Raw genomic sequence first — 27,158 nt, forward strand, 5'->3', positions numbered from 1 at the left:
ACCCCATATTCCTATTACAAGGGATGTTTACATTTCTTGTAATAGGAATAAAAGTGATCAAAAATATATTTTTGGGAAAAAAAATGTCAAACTAAAATAAATAAAGTAAAATGAACAATAAAAAAATAAAATAAAAATTAAAGCGCCCATGTCCCCATGTGCTCGCATGTGCCACACATGTGAGGTATCCCCCCGAGAATGTTAGAGCGAGAGCAATAATTCTAGTCCTAGACCTCCTCTGCAACTCAAAACATGTAACCAGTAAAAAAAAATTAAAGCGTCGCCTATGGGGATTTTTTAAGTAGCGACGTTTGGCGCCATTCCACGGGCATGTGCAATTTTGAAGAGTGACATGTTTGATATCTATTTACTCAGCATAACTTCATCTTTCACTTTATGCAAACATTGGGCTAACAAGTGGTTAATAATAGAGCTTGCAGTCAGTAGTGTGAGGAGATAGTGCGTGCTGTCTGCGTGCTCTGTACCCAGTACATACCGCTATAATATAGGGCAGGCCCCTACTTTCAAACATCCAACTTACAAACATCTCCTACTTGCAAACGCAAGGAGACAGCAGCAAGTGAGATGAAAAAAGATGGACGACAAAACAAATTATACAGGGGTGATAACCCTTCCCTATGTTTTCCAAAAAGCTTAAAGATAGTTTTTTTGACTGGAGCTACACTTTAAAAATGTACCGGTTGAAAATGACAAACAGATTCAACTTAACACAACAAACCTACACAGTCCCTGTCTTGTTTGCACCGCCTGTATACTGCTGTTCTGAGTATATAGGGCCTGGGGGCCACACGCATTTCCTTTTTTTAATATGGGTACGGGGTTCCCCTTAATATGCGTACAAGACCCAAATAGGCTGGTAATGGGCAGGGAGGGCTACCCATGCCATTTTTCTGAATGATTTTCAACCATATTGCAGGAACCAGATATAACATTAAAACCGCAAGCAGTTTTAAATGGTGTTATTTCCGTTTAATGTCATTTTGTGCAGGGACTGTTCTAAACACGGGAAACACGTGGCACTTCACAGGCATACTACAGACACCCCCCAGGCACCATATTTAAAGGAATATTTCACTTTTTTTTTTTTCACTTTAATCGTCATTAAAATCAGTGCTCCCGCCAAAACGGTAGTTTTTAAAACTTTTTTTTGCAGTGACCCATGTCCCCTGAGGCAGGAGGCAGGTCGCCAAACCCTTTTTAGGACAGTATCTTGCATATTAGCCGTTAAAATTAGCACTTTCCAATTCGAACGTTCGAGTCCCATAGACTTCAATGGGGTTCTAACGTTCGTACCGAACGCAGGGGTCGTTCGCAAGTTCTGGTGCGAACCGAACCGGGGGGTGTTCGGCTCATCCCTAGTCCATACTCACTGATCATCAGCCGGCTGCAGCGTTCTGCTCTCCTCTCCTCAGCGATGACTTCTGTGTGAGGAGAGGAGGAGCCGATTGCCTAGCAACCGGCTGTTTGTTTTGATCACATGAGGGCCGTGATTGGACACGGCCGTCATGTGATCAGGAGGGCCAATCACAGAGCCCTCCTGCCGATCTGAGATACGCTGTGTTCGGGTGACAGGAGCACATCGGGATCGCACCGCTGCGCGGGCACGCGCGATCCCGCTCCTTCTGAAGGACGTTCCTGAACATCCTATCAGAAGTAGACGGCTCCCACCTGGCCGTATATGTGCATTGGCCCGGGTGGGAAGTGGTTAAGGAGGAAGTAAAGGCTATTTAAAAAAAAAAAAAAATGCAACCTGCAAAGCAAAAGCATCTTCGCCGCTGCCATCTATCCTGGAGTGACTTCCGGGTCTCTCTGCTCCAGCGCTGTGATTCGCCGGAGCCGTGATGATGTCACTCCCGCGCATGCGCACGGGAGCCGACACAAGCGGCATATCGCTGTGATCTGCGGCCTGCTCGCCTGTCTTTCGGTAAATATAACCTAAACCGTGTAGGTTTAGGAGATATTTCTTGGACCTACAGGTAAGCCTTAATCTAGGCTTACCTGTAGGTCCAAGTGGTTTGTAAGGGTTTACAACCACTTTAATCCCCACGGCCTACCTGAGTATTGTTGCTGACCATGTTCATCCCTTTATGACTACAGTGTCCCCATCTTCTGATGGCTCCTTCCAGCAGGATAGTTTCATAGTTAGTTAGGTTGAATAAAGACACCAGTCCATCCAGTTCAACCTGAGTGTCTACAATTGTCCCTATCCCTGTACATTGTACACTCACATCAGTCCCTACCCTCAAGGAGCCCACAATCCAAGGTCCCCATTCATATACTAGGACCAATTTTGGACAGAAGCCAATTAACCTACCTGCATGTCTTTGGAGTGTGGGAGGAAACTGGAGTACCTGGAGGAAACCCACGCAGGCACAGGGAGAACATGCAAACTCCAGGCAGGTAGTGCCTTGGTTGGGATTTGAACCAGCAATGCTTTTTACTACTAGGTGAGAGTGCTAACCACTACACCACTGTGCCGCCCAGGATAATGCACCATGTCACAAAGCTCCAATCATCTCACCACTGGACAATGAGGTCACTGTCCTCCAATGGCCTCCACACTCACCAGATCTCATCCAATGGCCTCCACACTCACCAGATCTCATCCAATGGCCTCCACACTCACCAGATCTCACCCAATGGCCTCCACACTCACCAGATCTCATCCAATGGCCTCCACACTCACCAGATCTCACCCAATGGCCTCCACACTCACCAGATCTCATCCAATGGCCTCCACACTCACCAGATCTCATCCAATGGCCTCCACACTCACCAGATCTCATCCAATGGCCTCCACACTCACCAGATCTCATCCAATGGCCTCCACACTCACCAGATCTCACCCAATGGCCTCCACACTCACTAGATCTCACCCAATGGCCTCCACACTCACCAGATCTCACCCAATGGCCTCCACACTCACCAGATCTCACCCAATGGCCTCCACACTCACCAGATCTCATCCAATGGCCTCCACACTCACCAGATCTCACCCAATGGCCTCCACACTCACCAGATCTCACCCAATGGCCTCCACACTCACCAGATCTCATCCAATGGCCTCCACACTCACCAGATCTCATCCAATGGCCTCCACACTCACCAGATCTCATCCAATGGCCTCCACACTCACCAGATCTCACCCAATGGCCTCCACACTCACCAGATCTCACCCAATGGCCTCCACACTCACCAGATCTCACCCAATGGCCTCCACACTCACCAGATCTCACCCAATGGCCTCCACACTCACCAGATCTCATCCAATGGCCTCCACACTCACCAGATCTCACCCAATGGCCTCCACACTCACCAGATCTCATCCAATGGCCTCCACACTCACCAGATCTCATCCAATGGCCTCCACACTCACCAGATCTCATCCAATGGCCTCCACACTCACCAGATCTCATCCAATGGCCACCACATCTCACCACATCTCATCCAATAGAGGACCTTTGGGATGTGGTGGAAGAGGAGATTGGCATCATGGATGTGCAGCCGACAAATCTGCAGGAACTGCGTGATGTTATGTCACTATGGAGCAAAATCTCTGAGGAACGTTTCCAACACCTTGTTGTATCTATGCCACCAACAATGAAGACAAAAGGGGGTCCAACCCGCTACTAGCAAGGTGTGCAAGTACTAATAAAGTAGCCGGTGAGTGTAAATACAGTAATATAATATATTGCTTACAGTTCTACAGAAGGAAGTTTAGTGTCCTCATTTTTCACATAGATTTTTCTTTTGGAGTATCCCACTCACTCCCCATCCCAGCTGTCCCTCAAAAAAAGCACCAAAAAGAACACCCTCGGGACTGTAAATCCTCCATACACACTATCAGATTTTCTGCAGATTTTTTTCCTTCAGATTTACCAAAAACATATAATATGAGGTCAGACCTTAGGAGTTTCAATTTGTAGGCAATCAGGCAGGCCCTTGTACTACGTGGTTTGAAGACAAAAATCTGCAGAAAATCTGATGGTGTGTATGGGGCATAACAGTAAATGAGAAGAAGAATGACTGTGATTGTGTGCCTGGCTGCAGGGGAACTGCTGGGAAAGGGTGAAATAATATAATATCAAATCACGTAGACCCTTTTCACACTGGGGGCGGTGTGGACGTTAGCGTTAAAGGGCCGCTATTTTTAGAGGCATTTTACTGCCGTTATAGCCGCGCTATTTGACCGATAGTGGGGTGCTTTTAACCCCCGCTAGCGGCTGAAGAAAGGGTTAATAGCGTCCGTGTTGCGGCGCTGCTCAAGGGCTTTGCAGGCCCTTGGTCGGTTCTGCCCATTCATTTCAATGGGCAGGGTGTTTTGGGAGCGCCGTATACACGGCTCCAACACCGCCCCAAAGACGCGGCTTGCAGGACTTTTTTCTCCCGTCCCGCAAGCGCACCGCCCCAGTGTGATAGCACTAGAGCTTTCACACTGGGGAGGCTTGAGAGGAGCTTTTCAGGCGCTATTTTTAGCGCTAAAAAAACGCCCGAAAAGCGCCCAAGTGTGAAATTGGTCCAATTAATATGTTGGGAAAAGGAACCATGGGGAACTTTCTAGCGGTTCCTATGGGGGTACCGCGACAACTGTGCTTTCACCCAAATCAAAATATACTTCATGAATTACTATTCTGAATCTTCTACATACCGTCTCTGATTGGTCCTCATTAACCATTTGCTTACTGGGCACCTAAACCCCCTGCCTACCCAGACTCAATTTCAGCTTTTAGCGCTGTCACTCTTTGAACGACAATTGCGCGGTCATGGTACTGTTTACCCAAATGTAATTTTTAGCATTTTTTTTCCCCACAAATAGAGATTTCTTTTGGTGGTATTTGATGGCCTCTGTTTTTTTTTTTTTTTTTTTGTTAAAAAAAATGAAAAAAGACCGAATCTTTTTAAAGAAAATACAAAACAGTTTCATATTTTGTTAATAAATTTGGCAAACAGGTAATTTTTCTCCATCATTGATGTATACTGATGAGGCTGCACCAATGGGCACTGATAAGACGACAATGATGGGCACTAATAGACCCTGGTGGGCACTGATGAGGTGGCAATGGTGGGCACTGATAGGTGGCATTGGTGGGCACTGATAGGTGGCATTGGTGGGCACTGATAGGTGGCATTGGTGGGAGGCAGTGATGGGCACTGATCGACACTGGTATGTGACACCGACAGGCAGCACTGCTAGGTGGCACTGGTGAGGCACTGATTGGCACCACTGGTGGGCATTGATAGGTGGCACTTCTTGGCACGGATTGCTGGCACTTACTGTGGGCACTGATTGCTGGTACTTACTGAGGGCACCGATTGCTGGCGCTTACTGAGGGCACCGATTGCTGGCGCTTACTGAGGGCACCGATTGCTGGCGATTACTGAGGGCACCGATTGCTGGCGATTACTGAGGACACCGATTGCTGGCGCTTACTGTGGGCACCGATTGCTGGCGCTTACTGTGGGCACCGATTGCTGGCGCTTACTGTGGGCACCGATTGCTGGCGCTTACTGTGGGCACCGATTGCTGGCACTTACTGTGGGCACCGATTGCTGGCACTTACTGTGGGCACCGATTGCTGGCACTTACTGTGGGCAATGATTGCTGGCACTTACTGTGGGCACTGATTGCTGGTACTTACTGTGGGCAATGATTGCTGGTACTTACTGTGGGCACTGATTGCTAGCACTGTCAGGTGGCACTGGTGGGCACAGAGGCTCTTCCTCTTCGGGACCCATGTCCCATATCCCAAACAGCAGCCGGTGATCTGTTTTTTAAGTTTTGGATATTAGAGGGATTAGAATCCGTCAGGTTTGTATTTCTTTCTGTGTCCTTGCCGGGCAGAATTGTTCTCTCTATTTCTCATGTTTGCTGCTGTCATCAAAAGTGGATGTAAAGAAAATCCGACATTTTGGGCTGTCCCCAGAACAGGAATAGAGAAGAAAACTCCCTATGGGGACACAAGTTCTGGTGATCTGGTTCATGGAGTCCTTCCATTTAGGAGGGATTTTCTATCACATCCTGTTTTGGCTATAGGACAGGAAGTGAAGGGAAATCTCCCCAATTGGAAACAGATGACACAAAAAAAAACTGCCAAGGGTTTAGTTGTGCCTTTAGTTCTTTATTTTCAGTACTATATGAACCATGTAGCGATTTTAGTATGCCATTCTTATTCTGCCCTGTGCCCTCACAAGGGTTCCCCCTCTCCACTCACCTATTCTACATTCATTGACAAGATAGACTCTAGTCTTCACAAAAATGGCCGCCCTCCCGCCCACCACTTCATAGCAACAGAGCATACTGAATCCTGTTCCGGCGGCCATTTTATCGGAGTCCCATAGCACACAGCGATAAGCAGCTACAGGGGTAGTGAGAAGCGGGGGAGGGAGGTTCGGCCTCTAGTGGCGGACACTAGAGAGGTGGGAGGTCCCCGGGAGGGAAGTAGGCGGCGCCGGTGAGCGGCTGAGTCTCGGTGGCAGTGAAGTTGGTGAGTTCCGGTTGTCTGGGTGGTGAAAATGACCGACGCGGGGCGGATAAGAGGCCGGGGGGAGGACCGGCAGGGATTTGGGGTGACTCAGGGTCCTCACACTAGAGGCGGAGTGTCACCCAACTTTTCCTGACACCCAATCCGGCCTCCCCAGTGAGGGGGGAGGGGAGGAGGGAGCCATAGAGGGGCGCTGTGTGTGTGAAGCCCGAGGATCGGCCTGATGGAAAACTATGAGATCCATGGAACCCTCATCTCCTTCCTACAAATAGGAAACCTTTCTAAATTATTATTATTATTATCTTTATTATTTGTCTTCATAATAATCATTTCTTATCAATATTTATATATTTTTTGTTGCTGTTTATATTTTATATATTTTTTTTTAATATTTATTTTAGGTTCACATTTTATCTTGTTGGATTATTTACAATAACGATAATATTATTATTATTATTATTATTAACTTTGGATCATTTATTTTTACATTTTATCCTCTTGCATTACATTTTTTTTTTTTTTTATTATATAATGGTAATACCAATATAACAATTTTATTTTGTTTTCATTAAAGTTGTTGTTGTTGCGATTTTTAAATGATAGCAAATTAATGTTGTTTTTTTTTTTTTTTTTTTTATTGTTTTGAATAATATTAATAATTTTAAATTAGAAATAAATAACTATATTGTTATTATTAAAACAATTAAAGAATAAAACCTAATAATAATAATATTATTGTTGTTATTATTATATATTTTTTAAAAAAACAATATAGTTATTCTTTTTTAATTGAAAATTATTAATATTATTCAAAACAATAAAAATATAAAATTAATTTGGTATCATTTATATTTTATTGCCAGCAATAATAATAATAATAAATGTTTTTTTTTTTTTTATAACAATATAGTTTTATTCTTTTTAATTTAAATTAACAATATTATTCAAATAATAAAAATATAACATTCATTTGGTATCGTTTTCATTTTATTTTTATTGTTTTTAATAATATTAATGGTTTTGATTTAAAAATGAATAATAAAACAATATTATAGATATAAAAAATATTATTTATTAGTATTATTGTTGGTAATAAAATTTAAATTATACCAAATTCATTTTATAGTTTTGAATAATATTATTAATAATTTAATTCAAAAGGAATAATAAAACATTAAAAAAATAAATAAAAGGATAAAACATTTATTATTATCGTTGTTGGTAATAACATTTAAATTATACCAAATTAATGAGATTATTATATATTAATGATCTATTATAATTTTTAAATAATATATTATATATATTGTTTTGCATAATATTAATTTAAGGTAATTAAAATAAAATGAATAATACAACTATATTGTTATTATGAAATAAAAAAATAAAATAAATGTATTTATTATTATAATGCAAAAATAAAACAAATTAAAGTGGGAGTAAACTTAGTTTTTGAACTTGTAGCTACAGGTAAGATAATCGGGCTTTAGGTACAGTGAATATCTCCTAAACTTCCACTGTTTCGGACATGAGTACAAGTACTACAAGTCCCATCATGCCTTTGGGAGTCATGCGTGTCAGTGGCTTGCAATGCCTCATGGGACTTGTAGCTCAGCATCCAGAGGGCCGCAGGTTGAGCACCCATGGTTTCAATGATTGTGAACCTCAGCACCCCAGTTGTTTTGAAACTACATTTCCCATGATGCTCAAGCTCTCTGCAGTGTAGTTGAGCATCATGGGAAATGTAGTTCCAAAACATCTGGAGTGCCAAGGTTCACCATCACTGGTCCGACTCTAGGAGATATTCATACTGCATGCAGCCCGGTGACGTCACCGGTGCAATGCACTCTGAAGGTTCGGGAGTGACGTCATCACATCCCCGGCCACTCGTAGCCGAAGGGGTGACAGCTCTCCGCTGGAAGGGCTTTGTTCTAAGGTAAGTCTCTCATATTGTGTTAGCATGCGATGCATACTATGACCATGATTTGCATGGTATTTATTTATTTAAGCTGCGATTTACTACTTTAAAAAAAAATTGTTTAGTTCTTTTTAATAATGCAAAAATTAGGTTATTGTTAACACAAAATAAAATAAATAGTAAAACTATTTTTTTTAATTAATAATAGTAATTTTATTATTTTTATTACATTTAAATATTATAATATTTAAATAGAAATAGTAAAAAAAAGTTATTAATATTATCATTACATAAACAAAATTAAAAGAAGTGATCCAACACGATAAAATGTGAAAAAAATAATCAAAAATCAATGTTTTTAAAAAATATGTAAAGTACATAATAATAATTTGTAGTTTTTGTTATATTACATTTTTTTTATTTCATTCATTTATTTTTTTTTTTTTTTTTTTATTGTTTACTTTATTTAGAGTGAAACTGACGGCAAAAAAAAAAATGTTTTCTTTCTTTTCCGTAGGGCTCATTCATATGGGCAGCCGGGGGAGGGCAGTGAAAGTAGACGGTTGAGCCGCGGTCGGTCATATTGCCTCCTCACCGCCTGTCAAATGACGAAAAAGTTATTCACCGTGAATCGTTTTATCTTAGGGGTGACAAGGGCTGCTGCACATATAAATGAGCTCTAAAGTTGGGTTATAACCCCTGTCAGATTTTTTTATTTTTTTGCCTTTTAAGTTCAGTTGGAGGGATTTCCCTTCACTTCCTGTCATATAGTCAGAACAGGAAGTGAACAGAAATCCCTCCAAAGCAAGCGAACTCCCTGGTTGTCAGCAGAACTAGTGTTCCCATTGGAAGATTTCCTCTCTATTCCTGCTCTGGTGACAACCCAAAAGGTGGAATTTTCTTTCACATTTGTTTCTCGGTGATAACGGTAAACAGGACAATTAGAGCGGGGGAACCCCCCCCCAACAGCGGCACTGACCTCCCAAATAAAAAAATCTGATTGGTGTTTTAATCCCTCTCCACTCTCCCATAAAAAATAAAATTGCCTTTAGTTGTACTTTAACCACTTGCCTGCTTGGCACTTTCACCCCCTTCCTGCCCAGGCCATTTTTCAGCTGTCAGAGCTGTCACATTTTGAATGACAACTGCGCGGTCATACAACACTGTACTCATATGAAATATTTATATATATATTTTTTTTTTTTCACACAGATTGAGCTTTCTTTTCACTACTGGGGGTTTTTTATTCTTTGCTAAACAAACAAAAAAAGACTGAAAATTTTGAAAAGAAAACCAAAAACGTTTTCATAGTTTGTTGCAAAATTTTGCAAACAGGTAATTTCTCTCCTTCACTGATAGAAGCAAATGAGGCTGCGCTGATGGGGGCGGATGAGGCTGCGCTGATGGGGGCGACTGAGGCTGCGCTGATGGGGGCGGATGAGGCTGTACTTTTTTACAGCTGTCGGCTTGAGCAGAGAACTCTCTGCAATGAATGGAGGAAATGCTTTTTTAAGATCGGGAGGGGTAGAATCGCAATCTCGATTCTTTAACGATTAATCATGCAGCTCTAGCGCTGAGCAGTGCGAGGTGTACCAAGTCTCCGCCACCTTCCTTCTGCCGGCATTCAGCTTCTTTCAAAATGTAACATCCAAACAGAATCACAGATGTCAATATACTATATTTCTTAGTGGTGCACTGAAGTTTTTTTTTTCGTTTTTTTTTTTAGTGGTGCATTTCTGCGTGTGCCGCCCATTGTAGAGTTTATCCTGGCAGCTCAAGGTCCTCTGCTCTCCTCCCTTCTCCTCTGCTCTCCTCCCTTCTCCTCTGCTCTCCTCCCTTCTCCTCTGCTCTCCTCCCTTCCTTCTCCTCTGCTCTCCTCCCTTCCTTCTCCTCTGCTCTCCTCCCTTCCTTCTCCTCTGCTCTCCTCCCTTCCTTCTCCTCTGCTCTCCTCCCTTCCTTCTCCTCTGCTCTCCTCCCTTCCTTCTCCTCTGCTCTCCTCCCTTCCTTCTCCTCTGCTCTCCTCCCCTCTCCTCCCCACTCCTCCCCACTCCTCCCCACTCCTCCCTACTCCTCCCCTCTCCTCCCCTCTCCTCCCTACTCCTCCCCTCTCCTCTGCTCTCCTCCCATCTGCTCTGCTCTCCTCCCTTCCCCCTGTATCAGGGAGCTGAATTGTCTGGGTGGCCGTAGTAACAATGCCCCGCCTCCTGTAATAGACAACACACTGATCCAATGCCAGGACATTGAATTGGTATGACGTGATAACAGGAGGTGGGACATTGTTACTGCAGCCGGGAAATTAAAATCTAGCTCCCTGACACATCGGGAGATCGCCGCTCTTATCTGGACACTGAGGAGGCTGCATTTGATAGACGCTTGTGAGACTGCATTGATCTCTTGTATCATGTCTGCAGTCTCTGACCATCTTCTGTATCATGTCTGCTAGAGGTGCACCAAATGGAAATTTTTGCTAATACTATTAGCAGTGTGTTTAACTTTAAGAGATTGCAGAAATGATACGAGAGATGGTCGGGGACTGGGGACACGATGCGAGAGATGGTCGGGGACTGGGGACACGATGCCAGAGATGGTCGGGGACTGGGGACACGATGCCAGAGATGGTCGGGGATTGGGGACACGATGCCAGAGATGGTCGGGGATTGGGGACACGATGCCAGAGATGGTCGGGGACTGGGGACACGATGCCAGAGATGGTCGGGGACTGGGGACACGATGCCAGAGATGGTCGGGGACTGGGGACACGATGCCAGAGATGGTCGGGGACTGCAGACTACATGTTTCTTGAGCTTTTCTTGCTCTAAAGGTGTCACTAATGGCCAATAATAAATTCATATTAATTTAAATTGATATTAACTAAAAGGTCGAAAATAATACAATTTTATATATGAAAATGTTAATTTTTTTTTTTAAAACTGCAACTTTTCGGTTTTCAGCAAAGTGTATCCTGTATTTTCGGTTTTGCCACCAAAATTTCCATTCGGTGCACCCCTAATATTTTTTTATATACGCTCAGTTTATTGCTAAAATTACTCTGAAATTCAAGATGTAGCTGGGTGTAGTAAGATGTCTGCATGGGTGTACTATCAGAATACCGCTACCCATCAGATCACGAAGTGTTTGGAACGCATAGCACGTGTGCAGTAAGTATTTTTTGGTTGAAAGGTCACTTCCGTTACACAATCTGATGGGTAGCGGTAATCTGATAGAACAGGAGCACTGATTGAGAACACTGGTAGGCACTAATAGGTGACCCTGGTTGGGGCGGCACTGGTGGTTACTGTTGGAACTGCCCTGATTATCAGTGTAGATGTTCCTTTAACACAAGCCGGTTATCGTCTCTCCTCTCATATTGTCAGCGTGAGGAAAGGAATGCAGATAATTGGCTTGTGTTTACATCATGATCAGGTGTCATTGGACACAGCTGATCACATGGTAAAGGGCTGCGGTGACTGGCCCTTTACCCTGATCTGTGGTTACTGGTTACATGTTTTGAAGTACAGAAGAGGTCTAGGGACAAAATTATTGCTCTCACTCCAACGTTCACGGCGATACCTCACATGTCTGGATTGAACACCGTTTTCATATGTGGGCGGGACTTGCGTATGCAGTCACTTCTGCGTGCGAGCACACGGGGACAGGGGCACTTTAAAAAAATATATATTTTTATTTTTTATTGTTAATTATACTTCCTTTTTATTATTTTGACACTTTTTATTTTTTTTTGAAAAAAATATATAATTTGATCACTTTTATTCCTATTACAAGGAATGTAAACATCCTTTGTAATAGGAATATGACATGACAGGTCCTCTTTACAGTGAGATATGCGGTCAATAAGACCCCACATCTCACCTCTAGGCTGGGAAGCCTGAAATAAAATCAACTTTTTTTTTTATTTTATTTTTTTAATGCAGAGGCTGGGCGTGACATAACATCGCGCCCGGCCTCCAACGATCATAGAGACTATGGACTCTGGTCCACCGGAAATCCCTATGATCAACATCCGGGGCCGGCAGATCCTGTCTCTAACTCACCAATTATAGCGGTGAATCGGTAGAAGCACTGGGGGGGGGGCGCATCCCCTCTCGTCTCCCCTAAGTACGATCAAGAGGTGGAACAGCTGCTATGATCATTCTTATGGTGTATGTAGGGAATCGCCAGCTGAAAACGGTAATATCTGAATGATGTCTGTAGCTACACCCATCATTTAGATATACCCGCTCAAAGCTCTACTACATGTGTTTGGTAAAATGTAATATGCGGCAGCTTACCGATCATTAGAATATGGCGGGTGTATTAGATTCAACCGGCATATTCATAATCGCAGGGGCACGATTGATGATTTTGTACAATCCTATTGGTGGTATAATGAATGGTAGATACAGCCCTCAAATTTTCCACTCGCTTACTTGCATTTTGCGAGTGGAAAATTAGGGCTGGTGAAGAGCTGGGCTGAGCTGGGAGTGGGGGGGGGGGGGGGGGGCGGGCGAGCACCACCGTCGGGGTTGATCGTGAGCCGTTCATACCCAGTGATCGCCCCGCTGGAAGAGAGCATGGAGGAAGAGGAGAGCCGCAAGATCACAGAGCGCCGGAACAGCTTACATTGAAATTGCCTCCGCTCAGCTCGCTGTCACACACAGCCCCGCCTCCTCCTAACCCTGTGCATGTGATGGACAGAATGCGGGTCCAATGCTGGGATATGTTGTGTGTATCACAGGCGCGGGTTCAGGAGGAGGCGGGGCTGTGTGTGACGGCGAACAGAGCGGAGGCAATTTCAATGTAAGCTGTAACAGCGTGCTATTCGCACTCTGATCCCGTGGCTCTCCTCTTCCTCCAGTCATAATCCAGCCGTCCTCTCTCTCTTCCCCCGCCCTGGCGAGGCTGCAATGGTGGGCCCTGGCGAGGCTGCAATGGTGGGCCCAGGTCACGATGCATTGATGGACACAGGTGAGGCTGCAATAGTGGGAGCGGTGAGGCTGCAATGATGACCAAAAGGTGAGGCTGCAATGGTGAGCACAGGTCACGCTACATTGATGGGCAAAGGTGAGGCTGTGCTGAGGGGAACTGTTAAAGTTATTAATATTTATTTTTGTAACTTAATTCTGCATAAAACATTTAACCAGTTCCCGACCGGCGCAACGACGATGTACGTTGGCAGCAGAATGGCACGGGCAGGCATATTGGTGTACAGGTACGTCCATTTCTATATGCCGCCCTGCCATTGCGTGCGCGCCGCTGGCGACGCGCTCACGTGCGGTCGGGATCCTCGTGAGTCCCGTCGCGGGTCCCGCGGACTCGATCACCGCGGGGATACCCGCGATCGTCTCATGGGGAGATGGCGTTGTAAACAGCATCTCCCCGTTCTGCCTAGCAACAAGTGATGCTGATCTCTGCTCCATGTGATTGGAGCAGAGATCAGTGTTTACTAACACAAAGCCCAGCCCCCCACGGTTAGTAACACGCCCCTAGGAACACTTAACCCCTACACTGCCACCCCCTGGTTAACCCCTTCACTGCCAGTGTCATTTACACAGAAATCACTGCATTTGTATAGCACTGATTGCTGTATAAATGACACTGGTCCCAAAAATGTGTAAAAAATGTCCCATGTGTCCGCTATAATGTCGCAGTCACAATAAAAATTGCTGATCGCCGCCATTACTAGTAAAAAAAAAAAAAATTATTAGTAAAAATGCCATGAAACTATCCCCTATTTCGTAAACGCTATAACGTTTGCGCAAACCAATCAATCGCTTATTGCGATTTTTTTTTTTTTTTTACCAAAAATATGTAGAAGAATACGTATCGGCCTAAACTGAGGGGAAAAAACTTTTTTTATATATTTTTTGGGGGATATTTATTATAACAAAAAGTAAAAAAGAATGCGTTTTTTTTTTCAAAATTGACGCTCTATTTTTGTTTATAGCGCAAAAAATAAAAACCGCAGAGGTGATCAAATACCACCAAAAGAAAGCTCTATTTGTGAGAAAAAAAGGACGTCCATTTTGTTTGGGAGCCACGTCGCACGACCGCGCAATTGTCAGTTAAAGCGACGCAGTGCCGAATCGCAAAAAGTGGTCTGGTCTTAAGCCAGCAAAATGGTCCGGGGCTGAAAGAGGTTAAGTGACATTTCATGAGATGATTTATGAGGGCGAGTTTAGGGGCAGAATTATGGGCGGGGCAGGGTAGGGGTTGGGTGGGGCAACTGGCGAGTAACTCTTGTGGCTTGGCTAGTAGCTCGGGACTTTCAATTTTGAGCCGTGGTAGATAAATGATAAACTCTCTCCGTACCCGGAATGCTGGTAGTGATCCAAAATAATACTGGGCAATCATTACTGAATGGGGGGGGAATAAATGATACATGAAGTGACAACAAATAGTCTACAAAGTAACAATGTGGGGGGGGGGGGGGGGGCAGGATGCATAAGAAGGTGTTCTCTCAGGATGATAGCAAAGAGGGAAGACACACATTCTATAAGACAGCCCATACACGCTTCATTTTATTTTTTCATCCAACCAGCGGGTTGAACAAAAGAAAATGACCCGGTTCCCCCATCCACACACTCAATGTAGATGTGGGCATCGCTCTCCCGCTGAGCCTTATTAGTATTCTGGCATTTGGGAGACTTTCCCACCGTCATCATACAACGGTCAGTGCTGTCGGTGATGGCCCTTCCCCCAACTACACTGCTAAGCCAGAAAGATGACTCCACCATTTCCTGTGTGGGCTTTGCAGTCTCATGTGTCACCTCTCTGATTGGACGATGGGTTGGCACAGCCGCTCGTTCATTGTGAGGCAGGATACACAGGAAGCTGTAAAGCGGAGACATTCTGGGGTCTGTACAATGTGGCCGGGGATATGAGTCGGGGGTTACACATCCCTCCGCAGGTAAAACTTTTATTTGTATTTCAGATGTGTGCTGCCCTCTGGGGTCCACATGTACCCCGTGTGACCTTTACCATGTTACTCTGCATACCGTCCAATTAGCTTTACTGGCTGCACCAAATACATTTTAGCACTAAAGTGTGCAGTTGTGGGACAATTATTATGGGTTGTATTGGGGAGATGAAAGAAATAATATAAAGGGGATAGGAGGTGAGTGTGGGGTACAGAGGGGAGATCACACATGGGATGTTCAGGTCCAGGATTCCTCATGTCCCTCTGTCTTCACACGCTGTAACTTTGTATATCTCTCTCTCTGCCTGGTGCTGTTTTTTATTTTAATCTATCTCTCTGCGTCTGCCCGCCCGGCTGTCTTGGGCTCTGCGTCTGCCCGCCCGGCTGTCTTGGGCTCTGCGTCTGCCCGCCCGGCTGTCTTGGGCTCTGCGTCTGCCCGCCCGGCTGTCTTGGGCTCTGCGTCTGCCCGCCCGGCTGTCTTGGGCTCTGCGCCTGCCCGCCCCGGCTGTCTTGGGCTCTGCGCCTGCCCGCCCGGCTGTCTTGGGCTCTGCGCCTGCCCGCCCGGCTGTCTTGGGCTCTGCGCCTGCCCGCCCGGCTGTCTTGGGCTCTGCGCCTGCCCGCCCGGCTGTCTTGGGCTCTGCGCCTGCCCGCCCGGCTGTCTTGGGCTCTGCGCCTGCCCGCCCGGCTGTCTTGGGCTCTGCGCCTGCCCGCCCGGCTGTCTTGGGCTCTGCGCCTGCCTGCCCGGCTGTCTTGGGCTCTGCGCCTGCCCGGCTGTCTTGGGCTCTGCGCCTGCCCGCCCGGCTGTCTTGGGCTCTGCGCCTGCCCGGCTGTCTTGGGCTCTGCGCCTGCCCGGCTGCCTTGGGCTCTGCGCCTGCCCGGCTGCCTTGGGCTCTGCGCCTGCCCGGCTGCCTTGGGCTCTGCGCCTGCCCGGCTGCCTTGGGCTCTGCGCCTGCCCGGCTGCCTTGGGCTCTGCGCCTGCCCGGCTGCCTTGGGCTCTGCGCCTGCCTGCCCGCCCGGCTGTCTTGGGCTCTGCGCCTGCCTGCCCGGCTGTCTTGGGCTCTGCGCCTGCCTTGGGCTCTGCGCCTGCCTGCCTGCCAGGCTGTCTTGGGCTCTGCGCCTGCCTGCCTGCCAGGCTGTCTTGGGCTCTGCGCCTGCCTGCCTGCCAGGCTGTCTTGGGCTCTGCGTTTGCCTGGCCCACACACACACACTCTTTATTGGTAGGACTGCTGAAGCATTGAAGGAGTTTTTTTTTTTATATGCTGGATGGTGGGGCTCCCTGGCACAGTCTACTCTTGTTGGGTTTGTAGGTCTATCTGTGTCGTCCTGATTCCATCTCCAGCCTGTGGGCACTCGATTTGGCTCTCCCTGTATCTCTCTTTGTTGTGGACTTCCATCATTTGTTACCTTTTTCAGATGATCATTGGGGTCTCATTTTCCGCAGTTCAGTCACTTGATTCTTGCCCGCCTACCTTATTGTAGTTTGTTATAAATGTGCACATATCCTGACATTTATTGTCCTACATACTTCACATGACATTTACTGAAATGTATTTTTTTTTTTTTTTTTTTTTTTTTATTGTAAGTTGTTTGGAGTTCCAGACCGGGGAAGGGTTAAATCCTTTTGTCTGCCTGTCTATGTCCCCCCAGGAGAGATTCCCCCACACTTCCTGTCTGCTGAATATCAGATCTTTGCTGTGGGCTGAATTTCCTGTTTCTCCTCTGTGGCTAGAAATTCCTTTTGTCGGATCAGCAGGGCTGCTGTCAGTTCAGCGCCTCCCCCCCCCCAATGGGGGATTTCAGAGAGGTGGGGGGGGAACAGGAAGTTTAGCTCACAGCAAAGCTCCTGGGAATCTCCAAGAGGAACCGAAGAGAAAATTTACCCCCCAGCGTTTAACATTTTTTACATTTTAAACAGAAGACTGAAAATATTCTTTCAGGTGCTGCTGCTGAAATCTCTGATATGGTAAAAAGTGAACTCCGGGATATTTCCCCTAAGGCTCCATTCACACCTCAGCGATCTGCAGCCACTCGTTTTTTTTTTTTTTTCTTTGCTTTTTTTAATTAATTTTTTTGTAGCGCATTTCAAGCAGCGCCATTCATTTAAATGAGATTCCCTCCACTCCAAAAATGCTCAAAAAGCAGCTCATGTACCAAATCTTGGCACAGATCCAGGAGCGTTTGCGGGGTCACCGCCATTGTAGCGCAATTTTGTTACTTGACATTTCTGGAAATAAAATTGCACCGTGCTTGGGGCGCAATTAAGAAATAATGGCATCACAAACGCATTCCGTGTTTTTTTTTTTTTTTGTTTTTTTTGTTTTGTTGCAGCGGTTCTGGAATTGTGGCGATTCCGCCCTCGATCCAGAAAGCTTAGATGTGAATGGAGCTGAATACTTCCTTTCCCCCAGACTACATGAAACAAAAAATAAATAAAAATTCTATATATCATGAATCCGTTATTTTAACCCTTCCGCTGCCAGAGCCTTTTTTAACATTTAAAGAATAATTTTAGGCCTGGAGATGACATAAAACCCCCAAGTCATTGTACATTTTCTGAAATCAGACACCCCAAAGAATGAAATGGTGGTCGTTCCAATTTTTTCATTTTACTTTATTTTACCACAATGGTCTAGGAAACACAACATTTCTATAAAAAAAAAACACACTAGTGGATTTTAGGGCAAACAAACGCAATAAACTGCCCACATTTTTGGTAAACTATGAGGGGTCATTTACGAAAGGCAAATCCACTTTGCACTTGGAAGTGCAGCCGCTGTAAATCTGAGGGTTAGATCAGAAATGAGGGGAAGCTCTGCTGATTTTATTATCCAATCATGTGCAATCTAAAAAAACGTGTTTTTGTTATTTTCCTTGCATGTCCTCCTCGAATCTACAGCGACTGCGCTTCCAAGTGCACTTTCAGTGCAATTTCAAGTGCACTTTGCACTTGTAGTGCAAACTGGATTTGTCTTTAGTAAATAACCCCCTATAAAAGACGAGGTTGCACCGAATAAATAGATACCCAACATGATAAAACCTTCTTATGCATTAGGTGAAAAAACACCTGCCAGGCAACAGACCCCCCCCCCCCCTTTTTACAATGGCGCAGCCATAGGCTCCTGCTGCTGTCAATCAAATCTAATGACGCAGGCACCAGTGGCCCAGTCCGGCATTCGTGTCTCGGGAGCGCGCCCGCAAGGTAAACCCCTCGGGAGAGCGCTTCTCCTAGGGGGTTATCTGATACGGAAAGGAGCCACGAGAGCCGCCGCCGGACCACAGAGGACAATGTTCGGGGGCCATTCTGTCCAAAACGAGCTGCACAGAGGAGTGTCACATGTTTGTTATTTAAAAAACAAAAAAGATCCTTTAAAATCACTTTAAATTTGTGTGCGACCGTAAAATGGCGAGAGACTTCAGTATCCTATGTTTTCCATTGCAAAAGCCCCCTATAGTTATCAGTTTAGTGTTAAGGAGGAGGGGCTTGTGTTAAAATCATTGATCTCGCTCTGACATGCCCGGTGATATGTAAAATGCACTTGGCTGTTTCACGTAGGTGCCCCCGACATGTGCGGTTTATGTTTGTGCGTATATGTAGGGGGGGGGGGGGGGGCTCAAAAGAATTTTAGGGGTGAATTTTATGTGCTTGTGTGTTTTTATTGCTTACCTTTTTTTTTTTTTTTTTTTTTTTTTTTTCAGCTGTTGTAGCCATTGGTGGACGGGCAACCTGGAGTTACCCAACCTATCAATCAGCTGTTGTAGCCATTGGTGGGAGGTTGGGTAACTCCAGGTTGCCCCAATCAATCAGCTGTTGTAGCCATTGGTGGGTGGGACAACCTGGAGTTACCCAACCTATCAATCAGCTGTTGTAGCCGTTGGTGGGGGGGGACAACCTGGAGTTACCCAACCTATCAATCAGCTGTTGTAGCCGTTGGTGGGTGGGGCAACCTGGTGTTACCCAACCTATCAATTAGCTATTGTAGCCATTGCTGGGAGGTTGGGTAACTCCAGGTTGCCCCAATCAATCAGCTGTTGTAGCCATTGGTGGGTGGGACAACCTCGACTTACCCAACCTATTAATCAGCTGTTGTAGCCAATGGTGGGCAGATTCTCCCACTAATGCGAGCACCTTCGGCTCATATAGGACAGCTACAAAGGGGGGGGGGGCATTCTCTCACACAAGAAAACAACATGATTGGCTGTCACGAGGAAGGGGAGGGCATAGCTGTCACTGGTCTTATAAAGGGGAATTCAGCATGAGGGAGCCCAGGAATGCCAGGATTAGACGGTCATTTTTTCCAATGGCTGATCAGGTATTGAAAAACAGAATAAATGTACGTGGCTTTATATTTCTGCCTGGAGTTCAGCATTAAATATTACAGAATGTTGTGTGGATATGGTAGCAGCCAAAATACTTAATACAAACCTCATTCAGTGTAATTTAGGTCAATCTGTGTTCTGATTTTCATTTTTTATTTCCTTTAAAGGGCAGAAGATTGGTCTCCATCAGTATTAAACCTGCTATTGGATAAACCCCGTCCATACAGGTAAGCGTGTGTTTTTTTTTTTTTTGTTTTTTTTTTGTTTTTTTTGCTGTCATTTTAATAAAGCACTGATTGTTCAAAGCTGTAAAAATGATAAAGCTAGCCACCCATGTTTAAAACTGATCTACACAATCTCCTGTAAAATATATGAAATGTGACGGCCTTCTCCATTGGAAGTGCTTAGGAAGAATATCACACTACATAATTACCGTTAAATCTAATGCTCCCCACCGGTTACAATCTCCTTTAGATTTACCATCAACTCTGTAGTCTTAAGGCCACTGTGGTTGGATACAAATTGATGGGCTGGTTAAAGCGGTTGTATAGTCAAAATTTTAACTTTGACCTACAGGTAAGCCTATGATGAGGCTTTCCTGTAGGTAGGGATTAGCTCAGGCGTGTTCACATGGAACACGTGTGGAGCCCGCCAGGAAGTCGGTGCAGTGCTGCGATAATCACAGGCAGTGAGACATTGCCCGATCTCTGTAGCCGTACATCGGGGCAATGTCTCACTGCCTGTGATTAGCGCAGTGCTTCACTGACTTCCTGGCGGGCTCTGCACGTGTTCCATGTGAACACGCCTGAGCTAATCCCTACCTGTAGGTTAAAAAAAAAAAATTATCTCCTAAACCTGTACGTTTTAGGAGATATTCCCCCTGCAATGAGACGCTGATTGCAGCGGCGCATGCGCACAGGGGATTCTTGGCTGAAAGCCCAGCAGACGACGGACCTTGGTGGAAAGAAGTCTCCCGCACGCATGCACGGGAGTATCGTCATCGTGGCTCCGGCCACTCATAGCGCAAGAGCCGCGATACCCGGAAGACACGCCGAGGCAACATGTCGGCTCCCTCGGCGCGGACCAGGTGAGATACCGACGCCTCGTTCTAAGGTGAGTATTTTATAATGAGCTAGTATGAAGTGCAAAACTTCTATGACACACACAGGTCCCAGAAGACACCGCGCCCAAATTTCCCAGAAATCAACGCGGGAAGGAGAAGATCACCACGGCATAGGAAGTGGCAGATTAGGACATGGGAGTTGTTAACCCCTTGGGGTTAAAAGCACCCCGCTAGCGACCGAAAAGCATTTCCGCTTGCGGGGCGCTTTTAAATGCTGCTAAAACGAGTGGCGCTTTAGCACTAACGCGGCTGCAGCCACAGTGTGTAAGGGGACTGAGGTTGTTTGCTGCCTGTGTGATTTGTATTTTTTTGCTTTCACAGCTACAAACAATAGCAAGATGCTTACAGACGTCGAAGTGGAATTGAACCTAAAAAAATACACAGATGGTTAGGATTTTCATGAGAGAAAAGACCCTATTGGTCTCTTATGTCATAACTGCTTCTCCCTGTCTGTTGATTATTATTATTATTATTCAGGTTTTATATAGCGCCAACAATTTGCGCAGCGCTTTACAACATGAGTGTTTGATGGTAAAGTAGTTCTCAAGTCCAAAGGTGTTTTTATTTTTTATTACCATAATGCATTCTCTGCATGAAGGAAAAAAAAATGCCCCACTAATTGTCCTACGAACCCCCCAACCCTAAACACTTAGCTGACTCCTGCCCCCCGCTCCAGCACGGCCCCCTGCTCCAGCCCGGCACTGGCTGTAGCACCGCTCCTCTAACTTCTGGTCTCACTGGAGACGCTGCGGGCAGCAGAAGCCTTATAACTGCAATTGCAAAGTGAACAGTCTATTTGCCTTGAGTAATTCATTCCCGAAGGTCACTACAGAGACCTGGGGGGGGTTGATTTACTAAACCGTGCCTACAGCCACAGGGGACCAGTGAGGACTTGTTCTCAAGCTCCGTTTAATAGTTAGGAATAATGTAAATGCTTGGATGTCCAAAAATACCTGAAACCTGGCCACAGATTTTCTTTATTGTATCCGTGTTCCAGAGACATTAGAAAACGACAGATAGCATAGAGGACGTTACCGAGTGTGTATGGTAAAGATGAAAATCATTTTTAACCACTTCCCACCCACACTGTTCAATACACAACCTCGCATCCGTTCTCTAGTTCTAGAAGGGCGTCCCTGTACGTTCTCCCATGTGCGTGCTTCCCACACTCCTTGGGTGTGCATCAGGAAATTTCTGCGACCGTTGTGTTCCAGTGCATCACATATGGGGATAAAGGACTAATCACAGCGGCCCTTTATACCTTGTTAACGCATGCCCGACGAAGGGGTCCTGCGTGACTCCAAAACGTTGCACTCTCCTTGTGTTGTGATTATGCAATAAATAATCAGTTTGGACGCTACTTTGTGTCTATCCATGGTGTGCTGCCAAATATCTACTTTGTGACTTAAACCAGCTTATCCGGGAACGTGTGTGATGGAAATATGTAGTATTATTAGTTGTGTTCCTTGGACACAGTGCATCACAGATGGGGTTAAAAGGCCAATCACAGCAGCCCTTTACCCTGTTAACGCTGTGTCCATTCACAAGCAATCACAGATGTAAACACAACAAGTTTGCCTTTTAACGACACTCCTTCCCTCACACAGAGACAGTGTGTGTGAGGGGAGCATTGAGTACAGTATTTTACAGTGCTACACAGTGCCCTGATGATCCGTGTAGTCCCATCAGGTCAGCCACATCATTGCAGCCTCATCAGCGCAGATCGTTGTGCCCATGAGTGTGCGGCCTCCTCGGGCGCCCATGAGTGTGCGGCCTCCTCGGGCGCCCATGAGTGTGCGGCCTCCTCGGGCGCCCATGAGTGTGCGGCCTCCTCGGGCGCCCATGAGTGTGCGGCCTCCTCGGGCGCCCATGAGTGTGCGGTCTCCTCGGCCGCCCATCAGTGCGCGGCCTCATAAGCCCATATCAGTGAAGAAGAAAAAATCCTTTTTGCTAAATTTTATTTAAACCTAAGAATTTTTATTTATTTTCACAAATTTTGGTCATTTTTTTATTTAGCAAAAAATAAAAACCCCAGTAGTGATTATATACCTCCAAAAGAATAATAAACATTTCATATGGGTGGTGCAGTGTTGCATGACTGAGTAATTGTCATTCAAAGTGTGACAGAACTGAAAGATGAAAAGTGGCCTGGGCAAGAAGGGGGTCGAAAGTGTTTCGTATTGAAGTGGTTAAAAAATGTTTTTTTTTGTTTTGTTTTTTCCCTGATGTGTTTTTTTTTTTTTCCCCCTCCACAGGATGCCGGCTTGCTTCATAAAAGGATGCTCTTTTAGTTGGCGCCAAAAGGATCCCGACATCACCTTGCACGTCTTTCCACGCGATCCGGGAATGATAAGGAAATGGCTCCTGCAAATCTACCGTAGTGAGGAAGGCCTCGAGGAGTTTGTGGAAAAGATACAGAACAGCAAAAAGGGAGTCTATCGTATCTGTTCCAGACACTTCGCCGCCGATTGCTACGAAAAGAAAAAACTTGGGAAAGTCTTCAGAAAGGATGCCATACCCACAATTTTCCCTTGGCTTCAGCCGTACCCTTTGGAAGAGGAGCGCGTGGATCACCCTTATGCCAAAAAGAGGAAAATGGACACAGACTTGCCGGAGGAATATTTCGACGACATGTCAGCTGAGGAAACCATTAGGCCTTCTGTACCGCATATGTCCACCCCTGTGTCGACTGCTATACCTACACCTCAGGAGTTTGTGATGTCACAGTTTGCAAGTAAAATTCTCACCCAAAGCTTTCCCGGAAAACCGACTTCACAGAACAGTGTCTGCGCAACAGAAGATGTGGCCAACTACTCGTCATCCTGCCAGAACACGGATGAGGTGGGGTATTATGGTCTCCCCCCTCATCCAAGAGGGAAGAGATATTATCGACCCAGGACTCGCCGCACAGTTGGTACAATGACTCGGCGCTATCCGGGAATGTCGCACAAAACAATACAGGTTGACAGGCCAATAGGAATGAAGGATAAGGCTGCGCAGATCTTGCGAAGACCACCTCACAGGTCTATAGCACTTCAGTGCAACCTCGCCAAACTTCCTGCATTGACGCACGCCGGAAAGCCGCAGTCAAAACCGGTCATTCAAAAACTTGACGATCTTCACTCAAACCCTAACACGGCCTCGTTTGCAGACTTTGTTGAAAATTCCATGACTATTCAAGTCATAGAGGAGGAGGACGAACCGCCATTGTCGCCGGATCTGTCCTCTATTGAGAGCTTTGCAGACGCACAGTCCGATGCAGAACCCGAGGAAACGTCCGTTCCTGACCTCGATGAAGCCTACAGCCCGTGTGTAGAGGTGGAGGAGGACTGTAGTCAAGAAATGAATGAAAATGTTCCAGCGGACCCAAAAGAAGCTGACATTACGCCCATTTTCTTGCCCGAGACGCAAGCTCCAGTGGACCACGTCAAAGAGAGAAAATTTATCGTTTTCGAATCCTGTTTGAATAAGTTACTGATGTGCTGTAAATGCTTAAAGACGGCGAACTGTCGCGGAAACATAACAAAACTAAAAAAATACCGGATCGGCTCTGCGGTTTTAGTAACTGCTGTCTGTTCCATGAAGCACGAATTTCACTTGTGGACTAGCCAACCCATGATCGGGCGAATGCCAATTGGAAACCTTCTCATATCTTCCAGCACTTTATGCAGCGGATCCAATTTTTTTAAGGTCGAGAGTTTTTTCCACCTTGCTGGAATTCTCGGAATCTCACAGCCGACCCATAACAGTGACCAAAACCTTTACTTGTTCCCTGCCATTGACCACCACTGGAAGCTAGAGAAAAGAAGCATCGTCAAAGAAGTGCAAAGCAGACCCGTAGCGCTAGTGGGCGACGGCCAGTGCAAGTCATACGCGTCCCGTGCCAAATGCTGCACCTACAATTTCTTGGAATACCACACTAAAAAAATCATTGACTTTCAAGTGGAAAAGTTAGATCCTTCCGAAGCCGCAACAGGCCTCGAAAAAAAAACATTCCGAGCAGCCCTTGACCGGATGATCAAGGAAAAAGTCAATGTCCGTGTCCTCTGCACAGACCGGCACGCAGGTATCAAAAAACTGTTGAGGAAACACTACGGTCGCATCAAACACCAGTATGACGTCTGGCATGTGGCCAAGTCTGTGGGCAACAAGATGGCGAAGGCCAGCAAGAAGCATGGCTGCCGTACGCTGGCGAGGTGGATCGGGCCTGCCAAAAGTCATATGTGGTGGTCGGCCAGAACCTGCGAACAGAATCCAGCTTTACTTAGAGAGAAGTGGACATCTATTGCACACCACGCGTCAAACCAACATCACTGGGATGAGGCGACTCTATACAGTTCCTGCCATCATGATGATGAAGAGGAGGAGGAAGACAAGGAATGGCTGGTGGCAGGTTCAGAAGCCCACCTCCAACTGAAGGGCGTTGTGTTGGACGGAAACCTGCTTGAGGACCTCAATCACCTCTCCAGTTTTTGCCACGCCGACGAACTTGAGGTGCTCCGCAGCATCACCGGAAAGTACCATGCCAAGCAAACTCGGTATTCTGTGGAGGGAGTAGTGGCCCGTTCACAGCTAGCCGCGCTGGATTATAATCGGAACATCGGACTGATACAAGGCGTGCTAAAAGCCGCGTCTTACGGAGCAGGCGGAAAAGCCAAAAAGGATTGGGTGGAATCAAAAATTTACAACCCCGCCAACCAAGACTTTATGAAGGATATCATAGCCGATGTTCTGTCCTTTGCTGACGGAAAGAAAAATTTTAGTACGGCATCAGAACGGTCGGAGGAGTCCAGAAAGACTGTTCAGAGGCCGGCCCGGTGGAAAATGACGAACAAATGTATTTACAGATTCCCGAACATGATTGAATAGATGGACCTGTGCAGGACAGTAAAGGCAAAACTGGTCCTTTATAGTCTAAGGATCTCTTGTTACTTTGTATATATACTCTACTTTTTTTCTTTTTTTTTTTCTTTTTTACTTTTTACGTTCTTATTTTTACATTAATGTTTTGTTGTCATGCTAATTTCTTGTATAATGTGTGTGTGTATATATATATATATATATATATATATATATATATATATATATATATATATATATATATATACTTTTGAACTGTAATCGCTCATGCTTAGCTACTTAAAGTGGAACTTCAGTTGCCTCTTTGTGGTCAATGAGTGTGAAATTTCTGCAGTGGGGGGGCTGCAATAAATGTGTTTTTGTTTTGTTTTGTTTTTTAGAGGAAGGGTAAAAACTGAGTGAGTTTTGTTTCGTTCGTCAAACCTGCCCCCAGTTTCTGTGTTGTCACCAGGGCATGAAGCTTGAAATTACTCTAGCCAGGATACAGAGGCCAATGAAACTCTGACAGATGTTCTAACCCTTCTCAACCCCCCCCCAAAAAAAAGGTTTTGGCTGAAGTTCACCTTTCAAGTGTGTCTAAAGTACAGAAAAATACCTGCTGACCCTTTCAGAAATCCAGTGAGCTCATTTCATGTTTTACAGTATATCTGTAGTGAAAATATAAAATGATATACTGTATTTATTGGCGTATAACACTCATTTTTTTCACCATGAAAATCGGGTGCAAATAGCGTGTGCGTGTTATACGCCCATACAAAAATGTAAGTTTATTCCTGAAACTTCCCTCTTAAAATGAATGTGTGTGTTCTACACCTGTGCGTGTTATACGCCGATAAATACGGTAATAACTTCCACATTGTTCAGAATAATAGGAGTTTTCTAGAAATACAATCTTGTAGTTTGTAAACTTACTTTAAAGTGTCATACTTGCCTGCTATGTGTAAACCTCCATTCACACTTGTGCGACTTTGGGCGTCAAAGTTGCATGACAAGTCGCAGCCCATTCTTTGCAATGGCACCCGTTCAAATTTGTGCCTGACTACTGATGGTACGACTTGATACGGCTTATATTCATTGAGTGTGAAGTCGCATCATAATCGCTCTCCAAAGTTGTACTGGAAATCAGCTTTGGAGTTGTGCTAGTGTGAATGGCGCCTTTATGTTTTTTGCACAGAGCAGCTCCGATCCTCCTCTTCTTGGGTCCCCCACTGCTTCTGGCAACACAACCCCCCCCCCCCCCCCCCCCCCCGGGCTGAGTGCCCTATATCAAGCTGATTGCTATGGGGGCACTTATAGGGGCTCGCTCCCAAACCCTGCTCTGTGTCCATAACACGCGCGCACACACAGTGGGGTTTGGCTCCGCCCCCTGCTCCCTCGTCAGTTGCTGTGATTGACCGCAGCAGAAGCCAATGGCTGCCACTGCTGTATCTGAGCCAATAAGGAGGGAGAGAGCTGAGAGCACATCGCTGGATCGAGATCAGGCTCAGGTAAGTATTGGGGGGGGGGGCTGCATGTAGAATG

General features: G+C 45.6%; 1 protein-coding gene across 1 annotated transcript; it reads left to right on the forward strand.

The window, feature by feature from the left end:
- The first annotated feature begins 6,428 nt into the window (after positions 1-6,428).
- LOC143927266 (uncharacterized) lies at positions 6,429-26,016 on the forward strand. The gene is made up of 3 exons (XM_077451270.1): positions 6,429-6,506; positions 19,822-19,881; positions 23,033-26,016. Exon 3 carries the CDS (start codon positions 23,034-23,036, stop codon positions 25,644-25,646), a length of 2,613 nt encoding a protein of 870 aa, XP_077307396.1. The 5' UTR covers positions 6,429-6,506; positions 19,822-19,881; position 23,033; the 3' UTR covers positions 25,647-26,016.
- Positions 26,017-27,158: the final 1,142 nt, after the last annotated feature.

Source organism: Lithobates pipiens, unplaced genomic scaffold (genome assembly GCF_037356315.1).
Source record: "Lithobates pipiens isolate NorthernLeopardFrog02 unplaced genomic scaffold, aLitPip1_a1.2 Scaffold_23, whole genome shotgun sequence".
NCBI classification, from domain to species: domain Eukaryota; kingdom Metazoa; phylum Chordata; class Amphibia; order Anura; family Ranidae; genus Lithobates; species Lithobates pipiens.

Bases quoted from the DNA above. Each gene is read 5' to 3' on its own strand.
- LOC143927266 (XM_077451270.1), top strand. From the start codon at position 23,034: ATGCCGGCTTGCTTCATAAAAGGATGCTCTTTTAGTTGGCGCCAAAAG.